Source organism: Aotus nancymaae, unplaced genomic scaffold (genome assembly GCF_030222135.1).
Source record: "Aotus nancymaae isolate 86718 unplaced genomic scaffold, 86718_ANA_hifiasm-v0.15.2.pri h1tg000040l, whole genome shotgun sequence".
Lineage (NCBI taxonomy): Eukaryota > Metazoa > Chordata > Mammalia > Primates > Aotidae > Aotus > Aotus nancymaae.
The window spans coordinates 123,784,071-123,805,243 of record NW_026988454.1 but is presented as its reverse complement, the minus strand read 5'-3'; the positions used below and the strand labels follow the sequence as shown (position 1 = coordinate 123,805,243).

Here is a 21,173-nt window from a genome sequence, read left to right as displayed (position 1 = left end):
ACTTACGAGAGCTCTGAAGGAAAATATCCCACGCCTGGAGCAAAGAGACTAACAGAGACATTGGAGAACCTCATTCCCCAGGGACTTTTCAGAGGACAGCAAAAATCTATGTTCTGATTTCTTGACTAGGCAGAATGCTATCAAGTGGTGGAGCTATGATCTTTCAAGACTCCATATAACTTCATTTATAAACTCATGCACTCTATTTCAATAAAGAGCAGACTGTAATTCTTGAAACTATAAGAGAGTCCTCTCTTGAGGTCTGCTCTGTAGCATATTAGTTAAAAAGAAAAACCTTTTGCCTTTTATCATTTGCATGTTTTCTATATTTCTTAAGGCCTAACTTGCAAAGGGGAGGTACAATACATTCAAGTTACACTCATAAACATCAAATCATAACCTCTGGTTCCATTGATTCTTAGAGAGTTAACGGGCATTTGCCTTCTTATTACTACATTTGTTCTTCTAATGTATTACTTATTAATTTGTAAAACACTGCTATCGCATCTAAATGCTAAAATACAAACTTAAAAACATATAAATTATTTAAATCCACCAATGAAAACAAAAAATTTAAAAAGGGAAAAAGATGTTAACTTAACGCAAAGCTACTAGAAGAGGATCTAGTAAGTGAACAAGACTTTGAAACCAAAAAAGTCCCATTTAACTAAATACAAAACGAATATGACATGTACCTGGTCAATAGTTAGTCAACCAGCCCTTGTTAAAAACCCACACTGTGGGGGGGCCCAGTGGCTCACGCCTGTAATCCCAGCACTTTGGGAGGCAGAGGTGGGCGGATTACCTGAGGTCAGGAATTCAAGACAAGCCTGGCCAACATGGTGAAACCCTGTCTCTACTAAAAATATAAAAATTAGCCTGGTGCAGTGGCACACACCTGTAGTCCCAGCTACTTGGGAGGCTGAGGCAGAAGAATCACTTGAACCCGGGAGGCGGAGGTTGCAGTGAACTAAGGTGACACCACTGCACTCCAGCCTGGGTGACAGAGTAAGACTCTATCTCAAAAAAAAAAAAAAAAAAAAAAAAGAAAGCCCACACTGTATAGCACCTTTGTGTTAGTCTGTTTTCACACTACTATAAAGAAATATCTGAGACTGGGTAACTTACAAACAAGAGTTTTAATTGACTCACAGTTCCACATGGCTGGAGAGGCCTCAGGAAACTTACAATCATGGCAGAAGGCTAAGGGGAAGCAAGGACCTTTTTCACAAGGCAGCAGGAGAGAGAAGAGTGAAGAACTTCCAAACACTTATAACACACCCAGATCTCATGAGAACTCACTCACTATCATGAGGACAGCAAGTGGGAAACTGCCCCACGATCTAGTCACTTCCCTCAACACGTGGGGATTACAGGTTCTCTCCCTCGACATGTGGGGATTATAATTCGAGATGAGATTTGGGTGGGGACGCAGAGCCAAACCATGTCAACCTTTAACAGAGGGACATAAACAAGAAGAGGAATCCAGTTTACAACATGAAATGACAAGAGATGGGTGGCAGTAAGCATTAAGACATGTACAAGATGACAAGCTCTCAGGAAGCACAAGGTCTGGTCTGAGAGCTATGGACCTAATAAGCAAAGACTGGAAAGACAGATGCACAGTTAGTTGTTCATGGGCCGTGGAGGCCTTCCTGTTACATAAAAAAGGTTCCAGGAGCTTGGAATAAGTTAACCACTCTGTTTCCCCCTTTTCACCATCTAGGTTAGTACAGTCCTCTTTAGTAGTGTTTTGAGTCCTAAGAAGCAATGTGGTATAGTGGCAAGAACCTGGGTTTAAATCTTCCCTCTGCTTCTGGAAGAAGAGGCTGAGATGGTAACAAGATCTGTGCTCCACTGGGAAGTGGCTACCCAGGCAGGAACTGACTCTATTTCCCAGTCATATTAGCATCAGTATGGCAAGGTGACTAGTTCACCTCAGTGGCATGTGAGTGGAAGGCATGTATGCTACTCCTAGAGCAAGACTTTTCAGAACTAGGTATACCTTCTCTGTTCTTTCTCCTGCCAGCTAAATGCAGCTGATGCTGAAAAGGACCTAGATGGCAGAACCACAAGAAAGAAGCTGCCTGAGTTCCTCAGTCACTTCTGGGAAATTCACTTAACTAGAACACCACACTGACTGTCCCGTGACTGAGAAATAAATTATTGTGTTAAGCCACTGAAATATTGAAGCTTATTTGTTACAGTAGCAAGAGTTAACCTAACCAATATACATATATATATATATATGCTGGTAATTACTACAATAGTAATGGTGATGGTGTCAGACATTGCATCAAACAATCCATCAGTAATACTGTTAAGAAATTCTGGCCCAGCCTAGGCAATGGTGAGGTGCCATGTCTACAAAAAAAAAAATTAGCTGGCCATGGTGGCACACAACTATAGTCCCAGTTACCTGGGAGACTGAGCTGGGAGGAAGGCTTAAGCCCAGGAATTTGAGGTTACAGTGAACCTTGATCGGACCACTACATTCAAGTCTGGGCAACAGAGTGAGACCCTACCCCCACCCCAAGTAAGCACACAAAAAGATGCTCAACACCATTAGCCATGAGGGAAATGCACATGAACACCTTGATGATATGCTATTCCACCCCACTAGGATGGCTATGGTCAAAAACATGGGCAATAGCAAGTGCTTGTGAGAATGTGGAAAAATGCGAACCCTCAAACATTGCTGGTGGGAATGTAAAATGGTACAGCTGCTGTGAAAAATTCGGCAGTTCCTCAGAAAGTTAAACACAGACTTATCCTATGACCCAGCAATTCTACTCTCAGGTGTCTATCCAAAGGAATTGAAAATATATGTTCACGTAAAAACTTGTACAGCAATGTTCATAGCAGTATTATTCATAATAGGCAAGAAATGAAAACAATTCAAATGTTTATCAACTGAAGAACAGATAAACAAAATGTGGTATATGCACACAACGGAATATTATTCAGCCATAAAAGGAAATGAAATTCAGATATATGCTATAACATGAATGAACCTTGAAAATATTATGCTAAGTGAATGAAATAGGTAGGAACAAAGGTCACATACTATGTGATTCCATTTATATGAAATGTCCACAGTATGCAGTTCCATAAAGAAAAGACAGAAAGTAGATTATTGGATGCTGGGGCTGGGAGAGCTGGAGGGAAATAGGGAATGACTGTTAATGGGGAAGATGTTTCTTTCTGGAGTGATAAAAATGTTCTAGAACATTAGACAGCAGTGATGGTTGCACAACGCTGTGAATATACTAAAAACCCCCTCAATTATACACTTTAAAAGGGTGAATTTTATGGTATGTGAATTATATCTCAATTTAAAAAAGAAAAAGAGAATTCCATGTGCTCCACCTTGTCTCTTAGAGATTCTGGCTCTACACAAAGAGGCACTGAGCTCTTTTCATGTATCATGATTCCAGGCTGCTAGGAACCCACAGACTCCTTTCTCCTATCTTCTGCTGAAAGCAGACAAGTCCAAACAGCCCCAGTGCCATATGCATTAAGTGCCTCTGTTTGCCTGTGGAGAAATAAGGCACAGGGCTTTCCTTAGTTAGAGTAACAGCATAGTTAACACTGAGCTGAGACAAATATTGACACTAGCTCTGAGAATGCTATGAGGGTGGGGAATAGGATAGAGCCCCATAATAACTACTAAAGTATGTACTGCTTCAGCAAAGTTCTCTAAGGGAGAAAACAATCCTAAAAAGTAGTGTGAGATGTGGTGCAGGAGGGGGGTCTGAGAGAGGACTGCATAAGGAAAGTATCTTTCTTTTCCCTATTAAGGTACACATGTCATTTTCAAAAGTGTGAGTCAAATTCACACCACAGAATAGAGAAACCTTGTTTGGTGACATCAAGTAAATTTCTTATAAGTATTTAATAGTCAAAACTGAAGAGAAGATCACTGGAGTATGTTTTCAACCTTGAAATAAGAATGTAATTTGGTGATTCTATGAATCTTCTTTGGAACCTCTGAATCCAGTGGGAAGACTGTATTTTCAATAGGAATCAATTCCTAAAAAGACACAACTTACTTGCAGGAGACTTTAGTTCTGTCAGCAACCATGGTCCACTGTTGCTGGTTGGTAGAAACCTCAACGTAGTAGCTATAGCTTCGATCATCACAATCCCAAAGTAGTAACCTGAACAAAGGGGAAAAAATAAGATTGCTGTAAACATTCTAACTGGTTGTTTCCTTAGGCTGTGGGCATCTCCCTCCCACCCACCTCCTTTGTCCAGCACATTTCTAGGACTGGACAAAGTAGTGAATCCCAACAAAAGTATGAGGAGAACAGGCAGAGCTGGTCTGCAGTGAGAGGCTTTTGATCTTTAGTTTTTTTCACAAGTCACCTAAGCCCAGGCAGCCTCTGCCCCATTGGTGGCAAAGTTCTTCAGACTGGTTTAGGAGAAAGAAGATGTCCCCAGATCACCCTTCCAGCTTCTTCTAGCTCTCCTCTCCAGTTGGCTTGGCTAACCACTGCTCATGGGAGAATATGTAATTTCTAATTTATTTTTATTTTTTATTTTTAGAGACAAGGTATTTCTCTGTCATCTTGACTGGAGTGCAGTGCTGTAATCATAGCTCACTGTAGCCTCCAACTCCTAGGCTCAAGTGATCCTCCCACCTCAGCCTCCTGAGTAGCTGGGACTACTGGTGCACACTATTTTTGTTTTTTATTTGGTAGAGGCACAGTCTCACTATGTTGCCCAGGCAGGTCCTGAACTCCTGGCCTCAAGTGATTCTCCTACCTTTGCCTTCTAAAGTGCTGAGATTATAGGTGTGAGCCACCATGCCCAGCCTAATTGACATTTTTTTTTTAGAGATAAGTTCTCACTGCTGCCCAGACTGCAATGCAGTGGTGTGATCACAGCTCACTGCAGCCTTCAACTCTTGGGCTCAAGTGATCCTTCTGCCTTAGCCCCCCAAGTAGTTACGGCTATAGGCATGCACCACCATGCCTGGCTATTTTTAAATTTTATGTAGAGATAGGGTCTCGCTATGTTGCCCAGGCTGATCTGAAACTTCTAGCCTCAAGTGATCCTCCCACCTCAGCCTCCCGAAGTGCTAGGATTACAGGTGTGAGCTGCTGTGCTGGTCCAATTAATTTTTCTTATAGTATTTTCTAATTGGTGATAACCCCATGACCTTTATAATCATGTTTTAGCTTCCTTCTTATTCTCACCTGGATTTTTACAGAGCTGTAGTAGGGTTATCTGATTTGGAGATACAGGCAAACACACATTCATTTGCACAACTTTCATTATTTAGAAATTGATTATCTTGGTCCAGTTCTTATGCCCCTTTTCTGCCCAGATAGGAACTTAAGCATTAACTGTGTAATTCCATTTACATGAAGCTCAAAGCAATTTATCTGTTGGTGACAGGAATCAGAATAGTGGTTAGCTCAGGGGAGATATTAACTAGGAAAGGGTACAAGGGAACTTTCTAGAATCCTGGAAGAGTGCTAATTTTGATCTGAGTGATAGTTACACGGGTATATATGCATGTAAATATTAGTTGAGCTAATCATAAAAGATCCGTTCACTCTGTGTGTTATTCCTCAATCTAAAAAATAATTTTAAAAAAGAATCTGGTGGGGCATGGTGGCTCATGCCTGTAATCCTAGCACTTGGGGAGGCCGAGGCAGGTGGACTGCCTGAGCTCAGGAGTTTGAGACCAGCCTGGGCAACACGGCGAAACCCCGTCTCTACTAAAATACAAAAAATTAGCCAGGCATGGAGGTGTGCACCTGTAATCCCAGCTATTTGAGAGGCTCAGACAGGAGAACTGCTAGAACCCAGGAGGCAGAGGTTGCAGTGAGCCGAAATCGCACCATTGCACTCCAGTTTGGGCAATAGAGCGAGACTCTGCTTCTTAAAAAAAAAGAATCTGAGCATTACAATACAGGATTAGTATTTTGCTTCTGACAGTGCCACAGGGGAGACAGATATTGTTTTCTATTATTTCGGCCTTAAAAGCCCTTCCTATACAAACTGTGAATCTTTTTCTTTATAGTTGGTCAGGTGTGTTTGCTTCCTCTACCAGCTGGCATAGATAGTCAGCTCCTTGAAGGCAATGCCTATGTCTTACTGATTTTTTCTACACCATTGACATCATGTCTCACATGGAGCTTAAACTCAGTCAGTGCTTGCTGAGCAAATACATTCTTTGTAACAACACCAGTAATAATGATTATGATGGCCAACATTTCTTTAATGTTTACTGTATATCAGGCCCTATGTTAAGTTCTCTATACAATTTGTCTTATTAAAATCCTTCTAAATATTCTCTTAGCAAGCACTATTACCCTTAGGAAATTACAGACGTTGCAAGTGAGGATTAAAGCTTATTCAGTAACTTTTCTAAACTCATACAGTGACTGAGTGGTGGAAATGATACAAGGTTCTAAGCTGGTACCTTCACCAGAAGCCCATTTCTGTAATCCCACTGCCAAATGTTTCCATTACTCTCACTTTATATATCTGGTTCATAATTTACAGCCTCTAGCCTAACACTCTATAAAAGTCGTTTGTATTATTTTTCCTTAATCTTATGATTATAATCAGTGAAAATCCTTTGCACAACAAATTCAGTTTAGTGTCACATATAAAGCTATTACCGAGGACGAGGACTGCCTGTATTTCCCGTTTTCCTTTACTATTGTCTGTTTGTGTGTGTGTGTTGCAAGGGGGAGGAGTTTGTGGGGACAGTTTCTCACACTGTTGCTCAGGCTGGAGTGTAGTGGTGCAATCATAGCTCACTGCAGCCTCAAATTCCTGGGCTGAAGCAATCCTCCTGCCTCAGCCTCCCAAGTAGCTGGGATTACCACATCCAGCTAATTAAAAAAAACCCACAGATTATTTTGTAGAGATAGGGTCTCACTGTATTGGCCAGGCGAGGTCAAACATGTGGCCCCCATCTACCCTCTTGCCTGGCCTCCTAAAGGTCTCGCCTTGCCTTTCATTCTTTATTTTCTATTGTAATTCTGTTTGCAATCAGTTAAACCCATACTACCTAGTATTTTTGAGCTCATCTTGTAAGTAGAGAAAACTGTTAAATGTGTTTGGAAGGCACACACAGATGATACCTACTGATTCCCGTTAATACGCCTTGGTGTTTAATCTCTTCTCTCAAAGTACCCTGAATGAATCACAAAGGATGCCACTCTGTTGTTCTTGAGTGTCCCAAAATTCTACTCTTAGATTACACTAATTTGCTTATAAGAAAGTGAATCATTTCCTTCATTAGTCATTTCCTCGAATATTATCCTAGTCTCTTAGCACTTTTATGCAGTTAGCCTATGCTAATTTATATTTATTTTGAGTAACTTTTAAAAGTGTATTTTTTGCTTCTATGTTTGGCTCTCACTTCGATTATAAGAACTTTAGAAAGACATTTGATCTTTCTCTTTTTAAAAACTCTGCTTCAGACATGTGGGCTCTGTTCATGGCATATGTTCCAAACATGTTCTGGATTGAAATCATTCGTAACTCTGACACAGTAGACTAAAACTAGGGGAAAAGGTCCAATCAATTAATCATTCTCTTCATTTAACAGCTCTGGTAGAAACAGGTTTGTTGGAAGATAATGTTGAGGTTATTTTCCCCAATGGAATTTTTAATTATGTATGGAGAGCCAGGGTTATCATAATTATCCTTCTAGGTAATCATAAACTAGTGTTTCTACAGAGGATCGAAGTGAAAACAGTCAGTCCCTTTTGGGATAGAACCTGACCAGATCTGAAAATATTTCATGGAAAATGACTGCCTTGAAGATACAGGATATGGAGAAGATTAAAAAAGGAAGACAAATTATGAGTATCATAAATGCTCTAGTAGATATTCTTGGAGTGATAACATATTTGAGGAACATTTTAAGTTGTACATATCATGCTCTATAAGTAGCTTATTCTATAAAAGTCCTCTAATTTGTTTCAAGGCAAATTATTATTTTAAAATGAAGATATCTGAAATTCCAGTAACTTTTAAAACATACACACACAGTGCATATGGTTTGTAACTTGCTACTTTTGCTTAATGGTCTGTTATGAATACTTTTTGTATCATCAAATATTCTTCTATATCATATGTACTGACTTCATAGTATTTCACTGTAAGGATGTTCCACACTTTAATCAATCTCTTATTATTAGGCACTTAATAGTTGATAATAGTTCACTGTTACGAAAATTCTTTTTTTTTTTTCCTTTGGAAACAGGGTTTTGCTCTGTTGCCCAGGCTGGAGAATGCAGTGGCACAGTTGTAGCTCACTGCAGCCTTGATTTCATGAGCTCAAGTGATCCTCCTGCTTCAGCCTCCTGAGTAGCTAGGACTACAGGTGCATACCACCACGTCCAGCTGATATTTACAAAAAAAAGTTTTTTGTTGCCTAGGCTAGTCTCCAACTCCTGGCCTTAAGCAATACTTCCACCTCAGCTTCCCAAAGTGTTGGGATTAAAGGCATGAGGCACTGAGTCCAGCCTATTATGAAAATTTTGTGATAAACATTCTTAAGCTAAATCTATGATTATTGTCTTTGAATGATTCTGTAAGTGAAACTCCTGGAGCAGGGCATATAAACACTTTGAGGCTTTGATATATATCACAAAATAGCTGTAGACTTCTTCTATTCCCCCCAACCCCAAGCAAAAATCTATACCAATTTATATTAACACTACCAGCATTGTATAACAAATGCCTGTTTCTGTGCATCATCACCAATATTATATATTATGTTTAAAAATACTGCTAATTTGATAGTTGAAGTATCTCATTAATCTGTAATTTTTAACTTACTGAGCTTGAACATTTTACCCATTTTCTACTTATATTTATGTTTTTATTAATGACTTACAAAATGTCCTCTATATTTAAAGGATATTAATCCACTGCCTATCATAGTTTGTATGCTGAAGGTATTAATTTTTATTAGCCTAGTCTATCGATCTTTACCTCAATAATATCTCCTGGCCTAAATTCTTTTTTTTCTGAACAGCAGCCAAGTGCTCATAGTGGTTGAGACATCCCCTCTCTATTCCTCTATTAAGAGTCCCTAGGGGCTGGAGATGTGGGGTCATAGTGACTCCTGAGTGGAAAAGGGACACTGATGGATCTCAGGTCATTGAGCCTAGGGCTCAGACAACCTACACGCTGAAGTTTTAAAAAGAACTTCTAACTCATGCGCCAGGATGAACATTTGCTTGGAATTTAGGCTTAGCCAGGAATTAAACCCCTTTGTTGATTTGATTGAAAAAAGCAACCGCAGCTGAAAAACACTAAAGAAAAAATGGATACAATCTCTGCTTTTCTACTGAGAGGAATTTTATTCTACCAACTCCCTTCACTTCTTTGGCTGCCTGAAAAGTATATTCTTCTGTCTTTGTGCCTGCAACAACATAGAGCTATTTCTGACTTGTAAACTAGCTGGGAATGTTTGCATAGTGAGCTTGCTTCGCCCAGGACAGACATTCTCTATGACCTTAACTGAGATGAGCTCCTTAAACACATACTGCACACATCCACCCATAGATCAGAAGCCATTTTCAAAAGGGGCTGAATAAAGGAAGTTGCTGGCCAAGATTTATTGATGCAGATCAGGTCGGTGTTTAGCTGTTGCCACAACCTCTCTAACTAATGAGCACAGCATGAAATGCCTGGTGGTATTATATATGTTGTCTCCTCCATCTTCCCTTATTCTCATTGTGAAGTTTCCCTAAAAGCAGTGAAGTGCTGGGCTTTTTTTTTTTTTAATTGATTAGCAGATGTGATTTTGCTTACATCTTCCATAAATGCTCTGGCTGACTGCATAACATTGATTACCAGGGGTTCAGTTTACAGCAACTAATTGCTCTCCTTGCTGGTGTTTTGATACAAAATTCAATAGTGAATATGTTTTCAAAATTCTTGTCTTTGTGGCTTGAGTCAGAAGCGACTCAAGGAAAACCCAGTGGACTGAGTTTTCCAGTCTTTAAAACAGTTGCTCTCTCATTAGTCTGTGAAGAAAGATCCAAATTGTACCATTCTAATTGGAAAGTCTGCATTATGCATGTGATGACAATTTATACAGCTATTCTTTGTTAGGGATCCTTTAAGTTCTTCAGAAATAATTGTCTTCCATTCAACAATTCAAAAAATATTTACTTAATAACTACTAAATAATATTAGGCAAATCACTTAATGTATACTTTGGTTTCATCCTTTGTGACATTAAATGTCGAGATTTGATGGCTTCTCAGTACTCTTCCAGTTCTAACATGTAATAATTCTGTTACAGCATATGCAGAGGTTTTTTGGGGTATGTCTGTTCATTACACAGTAACTCCTATCTTTGACAACTGTTTGTCCAGCCCAACCTCAAGGTGGACGTGGGAGGTTCCTGAGCTCAGTTTATCCTCTGGATTTGCTGCATCCTAGGAAGCTGCCCAATCCATGCTGGGCTAATCAGATTTCCTTTCTAGAAAATTTAGAATTATGTGAGATTCTAGCTTAATGTGTCCCGTTCACTTAAAATGAGATGATGAAAATACAGGCATTCTGGTGCGACCCTCTTTGATCACAGGTGTACAGAAGCAGAGAGACATCTGCAATGAGAAGCAGAGACCACAGGCTGTGCAGCCCAAGGAGGGCTGCCTGGGGTGCTGACAGATTCCAATGTCTGGTTTTAGAACCTACAGGGCCCTCTGAGTTTCTGCCCTAGTATTCCATGAGAGATCTTCTAGTCACTTAACTAAAGTCCCCATTTGTGGCTTAAGCTATCTTTATTTGGTTTCTGTTACTTGGAACTAAAAGGGCCAAAGATAAGCTCCTAGCAGAGGGCACTGAGAAAAGGTATTCAACAAGAGTAGATGTTACAGCAATGAGGATGGAAATGGTACCATTATGGCTACAGGACCAGAGAGACAACGAAGTAAAGAGCAGGGATGGTGGGAACGCTCCCTTATGATGGCAGTCTTTTCGTTCAAGTATGAAAGAAGATTCTATGTAGAAGCTGAGAGTGGTAAGACTGTGGTATGCGGTGGCAAGGCAAAACAGGCTTTGGAGTGGGCTCAGTGGCATCAGTGGAGCCGCAGGGAGAGAGCCTTGCAAAGACAGAACAGTCAGTGTAGTTTATAACTCTCCTGAGCAGTGGCACTGGGGAAGCAGAGCCAACAGTGACAAGGAGGATACAGGCCAGGGTCAGGGAATGAAGGGCCAGGAAAAGTAATGACCACTTGTAGGCTGCTGAGGAGGTAAGCGGGATCAGAGATGGTAGACTAATGTTCAGAACAGAGAGGGATCAGAGGTCAGGATGCAAAGAACAGATGCGACAGCTGTAAAGCTGAGGGAGAAAGGCAAGGAGTTGTGGTGACAAAGGGAAACTTCAGCACTTTCACCTTATTCAGAAAAGTCCAGTTCCTGCTCCTCCAGATGAGAAGCAGAAAGACAAACAAGGTAGGGGCTCTATTCTAATCTCTGCTACTGAGAGGCAGGAGGGAGCCTGTAACAGCTGCCAGAAGGAATTACTACAGCTTCAGAGAAACAACTTTACTGGTGAGAAAGAGGGACTTTCCCAAAGATGAGAGGGCTCCTTATTGTCAGCTGTCACAGAGTTCGATGATGTAGCTTCACCCTCAGGTGGGGAGCAAGGTCCAGCTGAGAAGAGCTGCGGGAGGACACTGAGTCCAAAATGAGATTCTCAGCAGGAGCCTAGAGCCCAGTAACAATGTTTTCTCAAAAGTGTGTGAAGTAGACCAGGCGGCTGCCCTGCAGATTCCATACATGAGAACTCCTGAGGTGTTGCCACCGCAGGGGCCTGCCTCTGCATGGGTCATGACCTTCCAGGGCAAAGGGAACACCAGTGTCCCACCAGCAGGAGAAGGGAAAAACCGGCTGCTCATCAGATGGAGTGGGTTCTTGGGAAGTGCGTTAGTCAAAGGACATCAGAGAGTCTACCTCCTGTCTCCTAGTGTTTAATCTCTCACAGCTGGGACGTGGAGGGTGACTTTTCTAACAGGGGAGGAAACAATGACACTGGCTAACAATATTCTCTTGCAGCTAGCCAGGGAAAAGGCAAGCAGAAGCTCTTGGTTGTCTGCTATATGTAGTTTCCCTGTTTAGTCAACTGAAGCCCAGGATTACAAACATGTGAGGAGGTGGCAAAGTATACACTTTGGCTCCACTGTGTAGGCTGGCTCATAGAGAAAGGGGGAAATTTAAGGACGGATTTTCTTTCTCATCAAATCTTATATTCAATATAGTATAATCATTTCACTTATTTAAAGCCCACACACCATGAGAGATATGGTATAATCTAGGTAAATTACCTGAAAGTGGAAAAATATCAGTGGAGACTCTACCTGGAGGATGTAACTATGGATAGCTGGATGGGGCAAAACTTTCCAAAACATGGAGACAATACAAAACTACCAACCTTTTTTTTTTTTCTTTTCTTTAGACAGAGTCTCAATCTGTTGCCAAGGCTAGAGTTCAGTGGTGCAATCTTGGGCCTCCTGGGCTCAGGTGATCCTCCTACCTCAGCCTCCCAAGTAGCTGGGACTACAGGTGCATGCCACCATGCCCAGCTAATTTTTTTGTATTTTTTTTGTAGAGAAGGGGATTTGCCAAGTTGCCCAGTCTGGTCTCAAACTCCTGAGCTCAAGCGACCTGCCTGCCTCAGCCTTCCACAGTGCTGGGATTACAGGCGTAAGCCACCACACCTGACTAAAACTACCAACTTTTTATTTTCTGAGATGGAATTTCACTCTTGTTGCCCCAGCTGGAGTGCAATGGCACAATCTCGGCTCACTGCAACCTCCGCCTCCCAGGTTCAAGTGATTCTCCTGCCTCAGCATCCTGAGTAGCTGTGATGACAGGCATGCGCCACCAGGACCGGCTAATTTTCTATTTTTAGTAGAGACGGGGTTTTACCATGTTGGTCAGGCCAGTCTCAAACTCCTGGCCTCAGGAGTGATTCACGCGCCTTTGGCCTCCCAAAGTGTTGGGATTACAGGGGTGAGCCACCATGCCTGGCCCCAAACCACCAAGTTTTAACAGCTAACTAAGACTATCTTTTCAGTTCTTAGAGGGATTAAGTTTTTAATTTCAAGTTTTAGGTGATAACATAAAAGCTAACACTACATTACCAAATAGCATGGCTGCAGCTGCATTATTCATTAGATACTGAGTGTGGAATGAATGGTGAACAATTAATCATAGTCCCACCTCACATTCACACAGACCTCACTAGTTTCAAAATGTTTTTGCATACATTATCACATTTGAAAAAAAAAACAATTTATAATCAGCACACTTCCTGCTTTCAATGCAAATCTATTTTTCTAAGTTTCCTGCTTAATTTTCTTACATGGGCTAAACACTGCCCAAGCAATCTTTTACAGATTATTTAATCACTTGACAAACTCTTTTTTTTCTTTTAACAAATAAGTTTTGCCCCAGGCTTATGATCTAGACTTCATACTACACAGTCCAATTTAATGAAAATTCTCAGCTGGGCATGGTGGCTCATGCCTGTACTCCCAGCACTTTGGGAGGCCGAGGCAGGTGGATCACCTAAGGTCAGGAGTTCAAGACCAGCCTGGCCAAAATGGCAAAACCCTGTCTCTACTAAAAATACAAAAATTAGCTGGGTGTGGTGGCGGGCACCTGTAATCCCAGCTACTCAGGAAGCTGAGGCAGGAGAATCAGTTGAACCGAGAGAGAGAGAGAGAGAGAGAAATTTCAACGTGGAAATATGATAAAAATTTGTCCAGGCCAAACAGTTCTTGAGAAGAAAAGCATTCTCATATTTTGCAAAGTGACTGTAATACAGCCCCTTCCTTAAGCAAAATGTTGGCATCAAAAATATTGGGAACCCTTCAAATGGTATTTTTTTAAAATTTTGCAATGATGATGCGAAGGCAAGTCTTATGATATTTTAATAGGTGAAGTCACAATATATTACAGACCTTTTGGGCACTGCAGTGACACACTAGGCAGGTATGCAGCTTTTACCGATCTTTCTCGTGTTTAAATTTGGCATCACCAATTTCCCTCTCCGCAGCAAGGCCATCTGCCTTGATCCTAGCAGCTTTCTCCTCATGATGAGTATATACAATCAGTGAGATCAGCCTGATTTGGCTCACCAGCAGGATTAGAAAAGGATGTCTAGGCTGGGTGCGGTGCCTCACGCCTGTAATCCCAGCACTTTAGGAGGCCAAGGCGGGTGGATCACGAGGTCAAGAGATGGAGACCATTCTGGCCAACATGGTGAAACCCCATCTCTACCAAAAATACAAAAAATTAGCCGGGAGTGTTGGCGAATGTCTGTAGTCCCAGCTACTTGGGAGGCTGAGGCAGGAGAATTGCTTGAACCCGGGAGGCGGAGGCTGCAGTGAGCTGAGTATGCGCCATTGCACTCCAGCCTGAGCAACAAGATCAAAACTCCATCTCAAAAGAAGAAAAAAAAGAAAGAAAGAAAAAAAGAAAGAAAAGGATGTTTAAGAGACAGAAATGCCAAGGTCTTGCCCAGACCATAAGTCTTAGCTCCCAGGCATCAGGTCCAGCTGGCTTTTAGCTTCATTTGCTAGGAAGGCTATTACGGGCTGTTGTGAATTTAAAAGGCCTGAATCAGTTTCTTCTGTTAATAGCTAAGGGCAATATGCATTTGTGTGAGCTTTTCTGTTCTCTGTCCTCAATTCTATGAAATTATTAGGAAGGTGATAACAGACACATTGAAGAGCTCAAAATGTACTCATCTACAGCTGAGTGTTAAGAATTCTTGGATTTTTACTTAACGTTTATGATTCCTGTGAAACAAAATAGCCCCAGTGTGGGCCTTCATCCAACAGGTAGGGAAGTACAGTCACCTGGGATCCAGGTTCCCTGCATAACACCATCCAGTGGCCCCTCCCTTCAGCTCTTCAGACCAAGTCCATTCAGGAGAACCCACTGGACCATGCTTCTAGAGTGCAGGGATCATGCATGGTTAATTATCTTGGTATTCCCCAGCACAATGCCATACACATCAGACGCTCTACAGAGTTCAACCGAAGGAGAAATGGGGAGCAGGAGAGCTGTGTTAGGATGGAAAGAGGAGAGGCGGAAAGCGAACTATAGATAAATCAACCTTCTTACAAAACCTGGGTCACTTATTCCACCACGGTATTTTCAGTGTTCTGAAATGATGTTTCAATCCAAAAACAATCTCCCCCTGCCAGTACTCCACCCCAGCCCCAACACCATTTTGGAGAGTCTCATATAAGGATAATTTGTGAAAAATATCCATTCTGACTGCGATTTCATCCTTTGAGCTTGTTCTCCTGCCCCTCCTCTGACCACAGGCTAATTTGTGCTCACATGCACACAGCCTACAACACACTAAGAGGCAGCACCAAAGAGAAATTTAGTAAGAGCCATGGCTCCTTCCTGTTCCCTTGGGTCACGTTTTCACAGGAATCTCTATCTGTGGGAGAACTCACGATTTAGCTACATGCAGATCTTTGCATTCTCTTGACCTGGTGATAAAGGGAAAGACTGGAAGGGCAAAGCAGGTGGGAAGGCTCACCTCTGAATAATACAGTCAGGAGAATGTTCCCACACGGATGAACGACAGGCAAAACTCTTCCTATTCAATCATGTAATCTCTCTATTTTTGTTCTTACCAAATCTCTTCTCTGGTCTCTCTTAACACAGCCAGTACTATTTTCCCACACCTCTTTCTCTTTCTTATCAGACTGACCTTTTCACCCAAATCAGATCTGGGTTTCAACCTTTGCTCCAGCTTTAAATCATCTTCTTTTCCCCACAGGGCACAATCTACAAAGTCTAGAGCTCTTGCTAGAAATGATTTGAAAACACTTGCCCATCCAAGTCAGACCTCCTTCAGCCTTACCACCAGTGCGAGCTGTGGTTCATTCCTCCTTCAGGTTCTCGCTTGGCGGAGTTACTACTGCCCTCCTCCCACTGCATTCCCAAATCTGTTCATCCCGGTGGGGCAGGGACAGTGAAATGCTGTCTGTGTCTCTATCTACTTGTTCTGGAATTGCCTTCCTGTTAGTCCCTTCTCTCATGGACTTCTTTCATGAAATAGTTTGTGAAGGCTCTCACATGAAAACAACTACCCTCTAAAACACAAAACTATAATAAGTTGCAAGTGCTATAAAATTTAAACACTTAGAATAAGTACGTTATTCTGTTTGAAAGCTGAGATGTCTAATAAATCATAATTCCATGTGGTACACGACTTACCATTAAAAAAGAGACAACATTAATGAGAATAATAACAGCAATATCTCCACCAATATATAAAGGTGAAAATCCTAACTACTAACTATAAATTCTTATAAACAAAAGATAATTAATCAATTTAGTATGTAACTATGTGATAAATCTTTTGAAGAATGGTGAGAAGCCAGAAAAATAAAGCAATATTTTATGTATTTTTTTGTAACAGCTAGAGGAAAAAACGGCTAATTAAGTTTTTTAGTGCAATTCTTTTGATCACTGGCCACTCAGTATAGTTTTCTTGATCCAAGTCTTCAAAGCTGGGATCACACGTTTTAATTCAAACGTTTTCAGCTGAACATTAATAACGCTAGCTTTCCTAACTGCTAAACAGCTGTAATTAAACCAAACTGGTGTGGGTTATAGGACCCAAGGCTAACTGGGCAGTTGCTTTCTTTTTTTCCTGCAATCACCTATACTGAACAGGAGGCCCAGGCAAAGACTCTGTAAAGGGAGGGTCTGCAGTTCTCCTCACCATTGCCAGAGATGTGAGGATGTTGTTTCTGTCTCATGAATACTCCCCAGAACTGCAGAGTAGCTTCCCCTCTTCCACATTTGTTTGGTTGAGGGATCGTAACACAAGAAAAGCATTCCTTCTTTGGAATGGATTCTGCAAGAATTGCCTTTCTAGAAATAATTCTCCCAGGTGCCGACATGAATATTCACCAGAGTGTACTGGGCACAGAGGCCAGTCTCCGTGCCATGTACACTAATCCTTCAAAATGTATTCCAGGCAAGCTACCAGGGTAAACTCCTATACAGAAACCAGGCTTTCTGGTGATAGACACTGGATGACTGAGGGAAAGAAATCTGAGTGATGGAAGCAGAGATGAATAAATCACTTCTAGCTATCCAAGGCCCTGCTGCAGCTAGACCTTGCGACATTCACTCAAGCACAGCATGAAGCTTCATTAGAATATTGCTCTCTGCAAATTAAACTGTTTCTTTTGTTCAGCCAGTTCACTCTTCCTCATCAAGAACAAACGTTTATGTCCCCTATGCCTCATAATCCTATTTGCTGGACCCCTTTAATTTTCTTCTTATTTTGGCTGATAGGACCTACATGGGCATCCTGAGAACACTGTCCTGATGCCATGCAGGCATCCAATGTGCATGCAAACACACACCCCTCACACCCCTCTGCATCACTGCCCTGACTCCCATTCAGGAAGGTATGGACAAAAAAGATCAGGAATTTTCACAAGCCAGGAAAGAAATCATGCCAAAAGTGGGTGAGATCTCAGATTTCTCAGGATCCTCCCACTCTGGCACTGAATCCCCAAGAGCCAGCATTGCTATTTCTGCAGTGGGGCAGAAGAGGACCCCAGCCTATCTGAGTCACGCATGAGAGTGTCTGGAAAATCAACAGGTGTCTGGGGCTGGGAAATATCCCTGAGGTCACCTCCAAGAAGCTGGTGCTGGAACTATGTGCACAGGATACACATGAATATCCTGGGGGGAACTGAGAGCTTGGAGGCTCTTAGCAGCCAAAGGGAAGAGGTAGCATGAGCAGGTAAGAAGAAAACAGTGAGGTTACTAGTTATCCCCTTAGCTTATTAGGACCACAGAGGGTTCCAATGACTCTCCTTGAGCCTCTGATGTACACAAGGCTCCTGTCTCCCATCTGATGCCACTGTTATTCATTACACATTTCAAGGCATTGTGTAATGAACAGCAGTGGCATCAGATGGGAGGCAGGAGTCCCAACTCTGCCTCTGTCTTGCTCCACAACTGTATTCTCTCAGATTTATAATCCAGGAAGTGGTAGGTAGGGGGATAGAGGAAGGGAGGGAGATGGATTTTAATTTACGTGATTTGTGATTCCTTTTTCAAGACTATTTTTTCCTTTTAATTACAAAGTGATATATGATAAATCTTTGGCACTTTTATAAAGTATCCATTATAAAGAGGCATTATACAACTTGCAAAGAAATATAAATCAATATTTTAAAAAACATTCTTTAGCAAAAGAATCTCTTTTCCAAACAACATCTTGGAAGAATCTCAGTATCTAAAACAGCTAAAAGTAGAACTGCTCTTCTGAGCTCAGAGTTCAGGACTGAAGCCTCATCTGCAAGGACTTCCTATTGGCCCCAACTTGTGGCAGCCCATAAGGCCCATTCAATGACAAAACACAGTAGGGAAAACCCAGTGGTCATGGTATTATGTCTTGTCCCCAAACTAAATGGTGATTTTTAATATTCACATTTTTTAATAATAGGCTTATTATTATTATTCGCGTTTTTTAAACCATGAGGGGCAAATGAACTTCTCTAATTCTTCACTTTTGCCTGTATGGGCCAGAGATGTTAGTGAGGAAAGGAGCTGAATGAATTAGGCATTGGTAATCCATGGCCTGTGGATGCCTATTTTTGTAAATAAAGTTTTATTGGAACACAGCCATGCCCCTCAGCAGAGTTGAACAGTTGCACCACAGAGACTGTATGGCCTACAAAACCTAAAATATCTACTACTTGTCCCTTTGTGGAAAAGTTTACCAACCCCAGGCATAGACAGAAAACTAAAGCTGTTCTATTTGAGCAGTAAAGGGCTACAGTGCCAAGGTAAGAAATAAAGATACAGTTTAAACTAAGGCTGAGCTTGGCCTAGAAATGTCTAAATTCCCTTTCTTCTGTTGTTTCAATAGATTTTAATGCAGCGAATTCTACATGGAGCTTTTAGATTGTGCTGTAGTCACAATCTCATTTTTGTTACTGTGAGAACTGTACTGGCAATTCTTGGCTTGCCTTTCACCCTAAATTTCTGGTATTTCTCCTAAGAGTAAAAGAACTACAAAGAAAATGGGATTAAAAAAAAAAAAAAAAAAAGCAGCAGCAGCAGCAGCTCCAATTAAAAATGAAAACCATTCCCAAACCCTCCTTACTCCCTGAACTGATAAAGTGCCCAGGAGCTACATTCTGAAACTGAAGATGTGCAAACAGGATAGTCATTGAGCACTGTGCTCCAGATCCCTACTAGAGGGGATGGAAGTAGTAGGGCAGGGTGAAGAAATTATAGAGACATTTAAAGTCGATAAACTATGTCAAAAAAACAAAGTTTTATACTCACTGATAAGGCAGTTAATATGAGAGTAGTAAAATAATAATATATCAGTTACAGCGGAAGATGACACTATAGACTAAAACACACCAATTAAGCACACAGTGCTGAGTTGTTTGTTGGTCACTAGGAGAAAACGGATTTGTACAGATCTGTCCTGTTGCCAGCTCTGTCTATTGTGATTATAAAAAGCATTTTACAAGATAGCTGGCCAGGGCAGTCTATGACCACAGAACAATAAAAATCTTATAGTACTTGGCATTTTAACAGAACTACTCATTTAGAATCTTTCATGAAACCAATTTTAAATGGATGACTCTGTTTAACACGTTCTTCCCAAATAGATGCAACTAATCTCCATGAATTTTCTGCTTGTTTCTGAGTCTAACGTGTACAGCTAAAATCTCACTACAGTGAACACAATCGTGACAAAGCCATTTTCCTATTTTGCTAATAGGGCTATTATCAACAAAATATTATTTATCTGGTTACCACCAATTCTCAAGCAATTCTCTACAGATAATGGTTTATCTATTTCTAACAGGGTTACTATGAACTTTCTAATAAAAACAGTACTTGATTATATGATCTTTATTATCTCTTAACCTCAGAAAAGAGATGGATACAGAAAGGTCAGATATCAGGAAAATAAATGACAAGAGATTTGTACTGGACCTCAGAGGACAATTAAATGGTATATAATTATCTAAAGGAATTAGAGATAATGTTCTAGATCCCAACCGACCCTTCCCACAAGGTTCTTGAGGTAAGTATAAGCCGAGGAAAGTTCCAGCAAATGAGAAGCAAAAGGGATACTTTATTGTTAGCACTAGTACAATTTTTGGCCCAAAAACCTAATGCAAAGGATATAGGATATGGAGCACTCCCTATTCGCAAGTTTGTTATGCCTGAACAGCTTCAAACCAAAGCAAGCCAGGAGGCCTTCTCTGTCCTTTTGTCAACATCCAAAGCTTATTCTTGGTACTTACCACTATAATGTTAGGAAAAATCAACCCAGTACACTTTTTAATACAGTAATGTCCTTTTAACCATGTGGGGTACATTCCAAGATCCTCGGTGGATGCCTGAATCCACAGACAGTATACAACCCTATATACTGTATACTACGTATTTTTGATCTGATAACTGAGATAGCTGTCCCAGCCAGATAGCTGTAAGTGACTACTGGCTGGATATGCTGGACTACTGTCCAACTGGACATGCTGGACAAGGGGATGATTCAACTTCCAGGCAGGATGGAGCAGGTCAGTGTGAAATCTCATCACACAGTCACACAATTCAAAAGTAGAGATAACGACATGCAATTTAAAACGTTTGAATTGTTTATTTCTGGAATTTTCCATTTAATATTGTGCACCACAGTTGACTGCAGGTAACTAAAACCACAGAAAGCAAAACCACAGATAAAAGGGAATGACCATTCCAGATAATCAGAGTAAATATGAGGAGATCATTGCCCCCCACTGCCTAGCACTGAGCTGCCCCTGAGCTGAGTTAGAAATAGAGAAATGTCAGATATAGGTGAAGGGGAGGAAGGCAGCAAATCACGCTGCCATGTGTGTACCTATGCAACAATCTTGCATGTTCTTCATATGTACCCCAAAACCTAAAATGCAATTAAAAAAAAAAAAAAGAAATAGATAAACCCTGTTAGAAATTGGTTTCATTAAAGATTCTTACCCTTACTGCCCTAGGAAAGAGAAAGTAAGAGTATCCAAGGAGATAAAAGGATGGATCAGCTTACCACTTTGTCGTAAAGAACAACACAGAGGAGAACAGTCAGGAGAGATGGAGGAGAGGGAAGTACAAAGCAG

The 21,173-nt window shown here is 41.1% G+C and overlaps 1 protein-coding gene across 1 annotated transcript in view; it reads right to left on the bottom strand.

The window, feature by feature from the left end:
• BTBD9 (BTB domain containing 9) overlaps positions 1-21,173 on the bottom strand; it is a 476,557-nt gene that overhangs the window by 86,391 nt on the left and 368,993 nt on the right. Inside the window, exon 9 of the mRNA XM_012464347.2 lies at positions 4,053-4,160. Coding sequence (XP_012319770.2) covers positions 4,053-4,160 — 108 coding nt within the window. The remainder of the gene's footprint in view (positions 1-4,052; positions 4,161-21,173) is intronic.